The sequence below is a fragment of the Atta colombica genome, unplaced genomic scaffold (genome assembly GCF_001594045.1).
Source record: "Atta colombica isolate Treedump-2 unplaced genomic scaffold, Acol1.0 scaffold32, whole genome shotgun sequence".
Classification (NCBI taxonomy): domain Eukaryota; kingdom Metazoa; phylum Arthropoda; class Insecta; order Hymenoptera; family Formicidae; genus Atta; species Atta colombica.
In genome coordinates this window covers 2,141,090-2,146,931 of record NW_017259426.1, presented here as the reverse complement: position 1 = coordinate 2,146,931, position 5,842 = coordinate 2,141,090, and the positions used below count along the sequence as shown (strand labels likewise).

Genomic DNA, 5,842 nt, shown 5'->3' with positions numbered 1-5,842 from the left:
ATTAGACTCTTTTTATAAATAAGAAAAAAAAAAAGAAATATACGATAATATAAAATACCGTAAAGCCGGTATTTATAGTCGATTCTTATATTTAAGAATCTTAAATAGTACAGTTTTAAGATATCATAAATCAATCACAAAGTCGTATTAGCATTTTCTGATGTTACTTAAGACGATCTTAAAATACACAAGAGCAGATTATGAATATCGGTCTAAGTATTCTTTTTAATACACGGAAAAAACAATTTTGTCATACAGAAAATAATTTTATTTGAATCATCAAATAATTTTTATATATATTTTAGGATACTCAAATTAATTGTTAGAATGTCAAAACTTCTTGCAGCATTTTTCATCATGCTCAAGTTTCCTATATCTAACTATTTTGATAATTCAATAAAATTATTTTTAAATCTTTATTTATATTTAAATTTTTAGATACTTTAGTAAAATTCTTTCCGTGTAAAAATAAAATAATTTTGTCATATTTACAATCCTTTGTTACGTTAATTAATATTCGTTATAATTACGATCGATATATTTGACAAGGATCTAGAAATGTCATCATAGAATAACATTCGCATTGCTGTTTTCTTCTACAGTATTATTTATCGACTTTGTTGTGGGGATCAGACGTATATTAGGTTTTGGATTTGCAGTCCAACGAGGAAGATTAACTACGAACTTGTAAAAAGTTTCGCCTGGGCATTCCGTGTCTCGCACTTGTCGATGACCAATCACATTGTAATTCTTCTTTATCTTGCCGAATAAAACTCCATAAGCTATCAGCTTGTTCAACGCCTTCAGGGCGGCCTCGTTCGGAAGAAAGTCTACGAAATCATATTTTACGTGCGTCGTAATGATTTTTTTTGACGTAGAAGACGATATGATATCTCAAGGAAAATGCCTTATATTATGTTGTTTTTACATAAAAGATTAATTTTTTTTAATAAAGTCAAAACTTGAGATGACACTCTTGGACTTTTAAATGATAATTTATCTTCCATTTATACATGCAATTTAATATTTCTTAACTGTAGTACAAAAGAAACTGATATAAAAACAAGAATCATTTTTCAATAAGAAAAATTTGACAATCATTTTCAATGATTTTTTAAAAATTATTAATCTTTGTTCGATGGAATGTTATTTGATTTACGGAAAAAAATACTTTTGCTCAAGTATCTAAAAACTTGGCTAAATACAAATCTAGAAATAATTTTATTGGACTATTGAAATAATTATGTAGGACGTTTTGGCTGATTGCTAGAATGTCAAAATTGTTTTGCAGCATTACTCATTATGTTTAAGTATTTATCCTATACAATTATTTTAGTAGTTTAATAAAATTAATTTTAAAACTCTGTGTCAAGCTGAATTTTTTAAATGCTTCAGTAAAATCAGTCTTTCTGTGTATTATATCTACATATCTGACGAAATATCAATTATATTTATAATGCCTCAATTACCAGTGAAATCTCCTATGATGCATATGCCAATACTCTGGGTATTGTATCCAATTGCATGTGCGCCAGTATAATCCCAACCGCGACCCTCGTAAACGTTACCGTCTTCGCCAATGACGAAATTATATCCAATGTCCCACCAGCCTCGCTGATCCAGATGCAAATCTTGATAGGTTCTAACGATATCAGAACATGTCTCCTGATCCCGACAGTACTTAGGTATACCACCATGATGGATCACTACGTACGGTACTGGTTTTATTGGCATGATCTCGAAATTGAGATGTTTCCTGGCATTCCATTCCTTTCGGCTGACAATTCTTAGGCACTCTGAACACGGAGAATCTATTATAGATAAATTATTAGTAATAAATTATTTTCGAATTAAATTAATTCTTCATAAGATTTGAACAGTTTTAAGATACGGACAAAAAGATTAACATGTGTAAGCTGCTGTGCGCAATTGTTATTTAAATGCATTATGGATTCTTGATAATAATAACAATAATAACAACAATAACAATAACAACTATAATAATAATAATAATGATATAAAGAATTATGAATTTCTTGCATTATCATGTAGAACAAGTAACATAGAACTTGACGGATATACATTGGAGTCAGCTAACGAGTTAGCACGAACAAGCACGTTTTCAGCAATTAGTTGCGCAATTGCAAATATATTTCTATCGTGCAGAAATTATTTCGTCCTTGAGATACGATGATAAATTGCCCAATCAGATTCCCAAGTTGTAAAATACAATAATTTCGACTTAGACACGTCTCACAAATGTGGCGGAAAACTTTGGAAAAATACTAACTAGTCATCAAAGCGTTTTTGTCGCGAGGAATGCAAATTGTTTATTTACTCGCACGTTTTATCTCGAATAATTTTATTTTTTCTGAATATACGTCCAATCGCGCAAATCAATTTATTAACTACAATTAAAATTGTAACTTTAAAAAGAAAATTATACTTTCTTCTATACGAGCATATTGTAATAGTTTCGAAATATTGTAGTATGGATTGTCCTTGTAGAATAATTTTCTTGACATTGCGAACTGATATCGTAGAATGTGATCATTCTACTTTGATATAAACAACTGATGCACTTTAATTTTATATTAAGCGTCGTAACACTGTTAAGAAATTAGACATTATTTGCTACTACAGCTTGTAAATTTATCTATTGTGCAAAAGTAGTTGCGTAGTTGTGAGCCATATTTTTTATACTTATACTTATCATATCTAAAGAACTTCATTATGATGATTAAAGTTTGCATACAGAAATGACTCATAACGATTAAGTGTATCAATGAAACTCAATTCGGAAGCTCGCAGATCTCTTTCGACAACGGAATAAATGTTAAAGGTCGAATAAAAATTAATTTGTTGCGGATAATTACAATATTTTTTTATTATATATTTACATAAATAAAAAATATACGTAGGAAATATAAATATAGCTAGCTTGTTATTGAATAGACTGAAAGAATTATAAGACACCTTTTCCGTTTTTTTATATTTTTTTAAGAGAAACCACTTTGCACCTATACAAGAATGATCGAAAAAGAACCATTAAGGATTTGATAGAAGAAAACAATATAAACATGAATAATAATAAAAAACTTATTTTGTTGTAGATAATAGGGGAGATTGTGATATCCAGGAACACACTGTACTTTGTGACATACTAATTATTTTTTAATAATAATGAGATTTTCAATGTTAGCAATTCAGTTGTTTCATTCGAAATATAACTGAGCTATCGACACATTAAAAATCTCATTATTATTAAAAGAATTAATTAGTGTATATTAATTATTATTAAAAGAATAATTAGTGTACGTTATATTCTTGGATATTACAATCTCTTCTACTTACATATTATAAATAATACAAAAGATTGCTTTTTCTATTTATTATATGTATTATAAATCTTATAAATCTACTGCATGATCCACAATATTATTAGTGTGTAATTTTCTTCGCTGCACAGAAGAACTAATTCTAAAAATATGATGTATTTTCGATCCTGGTATAAAATCTCGAGTGGCTTACCGGTTGCATTGATGAAATTCGTGTTGTTAATGGGAATGGCAAGCACCGCATGCTCGAAGAAACCAAAGAGGAGTACATATAACGTCGATAAGTGAATGAAGTAAGAGGACAATCTCATCATGGTAATTGACACCTTTACAGCGCGTGTCAAAAGTAAAACTGGATAGCCATCATGATGCCGCGTTCGCTTTTAAACGAAAATCCGAACGGCAACCGGGAAGTCCCCTCAGATGAACAGTCGTGCATCGACAACGAACCCGTTTGGTAGTCCCTTAATTCTGTCCCCTCTTCAATATGTTCGTCACAGTGACTACAATATTGATAATGACGATGACATCGAGAAGGAGTTATATTTGTTCCGAGTATTCTACTATCGTATATTTCGAAAATTCGCACAATATCTACATCATTCTGATTGCTATCGAAACGCGGAAGAAAGAAATGCGCATGCAATAAAAAATCGAACGCAATAGATCGAATCGAACACAATCGAAATTAATGAAAATGACAAACTGAGTGAGTAATGATGCGATAAAAAATATTGTGCAAAATACTGTGAAAATAATGACATAAAAAAGAAGCGTGAGACTAAAAAGCTTTTATGTTAAAATAATTAATATGCTATTAACATTCATGTGTTTATATATTCTAAGAAATTGAAAACACAGAAAAGTGCTGAAAAAATTCATAAAATATGTAATCAAAAAATATGTAAAGGTTAAGCAATTATTACTTGTCTAGAAAAAAAAAGATCATCTTTTTTTTTAACTTAAGCTTAATATTTCTAACGCGGTTATTTATGGATTAATATTTATTTCTACCAATGCAAATTAACTTTGATTTCAATTTAATTTATTCTTTTGTCTTTTTTTTATATTTTTCTAATATTTAGAATTAGAAAAAGTAAGAGAATCTGCTTAAAATTAATCTACATTAATAAAAATGAACATGAATGTGCTGATGTCATGTTTAGAATTATTTATATATGACAGAGAAAAGAAAAAGAATTATGAAGTCTTGATGCAATATTGATTCTATTTATTATATTTATTTTTTTATTTATACAGTTTCTTACGTTTTTTTTTCTAAGCACAGTTAGCGATTACGTTATATGACGCGATTTGCACGGTTTTATCAAATGGATAGTGAATTTCCGATAAGTAATGGTATCTAGAAGTTACATAACCAATCGGTATTGCTTGATTACACAGAAAATTGATCTATTTAATGAATCGTGAATTTTTTCAATTATTTTTTCATTATTGTTATCTTGATTAAAAATTCAGAATTTTTAATAAACAACATCAGCGTACATTTTATTAAAATGTCTATGCATTTCTATATATGAATAATATTAATAACACGACATTTTTATGGACATTTGGATATTTGATGTATAATCAGCCACATAACATATTTGTCTTCTGATAAGAATGCATCGAATGATCGATGCAATTCATATAAATGGAACTACGCTATCTCAAATTCGTTCTATTGAATCTGATGTAATCTGATTCAATTTATGATTCAAATGTAAACAGTGAGATTTTTTCTAGTATTGCCCGTAATTTTACGGAAATGAAATCGTAATTGCAATAATGTGAAAATAATTGAAATAAACAAAGACAGTGTTTTACATTCGATAATGACTTTATCAATTACAATAGACAAAGTACGGTAATTCCGGCAAATATGCTGCACTAGAATTTATTCTGTTACATGTTATATTAGTATGTGATATGATTTCAATTTCTTACTGTTAATGAAATTAATTAATGAAATTATTGTGAGTTGAATTGATTTGTTACTGTATTACGTAGCGCCATCATAAATTATAATCTACATAAAATGATTACTGTAGGACGTGCAAAAGACTTAGTGATTATTTCGATTAGTGATTAGTAGAGGAATAGTAAAGCATGTTGTATAACAAAATACATGTACTTTGCTCTTGTATTCTTTGTTTAGTTTGTTGTCTTATATATTGGGTTGTCCGGAAAGTTCGTGCCAATGTTGAAGGAAAATTGAAACGCAGAAAATTTTAATTTAATAAATGTATACTAAAATTTAAATTTTAGTCGGCACGAACTTTCCGAACAATCCAATATTTCACCTGTTTGAGATATATGGTATTTTTAACGGGCGGGATTTATGCTCAAAGCATATAAAGTGCACAGATTGAATTTAGTGCACTATATATAATAAACGCATTATACCTCATCATGTCATAAGACTTGTACATGTGGAAAAATTGTAATTATTATTAATTACTTCATATACATACTTATCATTCTTATTCCTTAATAAAACT

The 5,842-nt window shown here is 28.7% G+C and overlaps 1 protein-coding gene across 2 annotated transcripts; it reads right to left on the bottom strand.

The window, feature by feature from the left end:
• Positions 1–461: 461 nt before the first annotated feature.
• LOC108690385 (peptidoglycan recognition protein-like) lies at positions 462–3,768 on the bottom strand. 2 transcript variants are annotated; one of them, XM_018197646.1, is made up of 3 exons: positions 3,532–3,768; positions 1,470–1,811; positions 462–830 (listed from the first exon to the last, which is right to left on the bottom strand). In XM_018197646.1, exons 1-3 carry the CDS (start codon positions 3,650–3,652, stop codon positions 565–567), a joined length of 729 nt encoding a protein of 242 aa, XP_018053135.1. In that variant the 5' UTR covers positions 3,653–3,768; the 3' UTR covers positions 462–564. The 2 variants fall into 2 exon arrangements, with proteins under 2 accessions (XP_018053135.1, XP_018053136.1); XM_018197647.1 differs by having other exon boundaries at positions 1,470–1,796.
• Between the last annotated feature and the right edge of the window lie 2,074 nt (positions 3,769–5,842).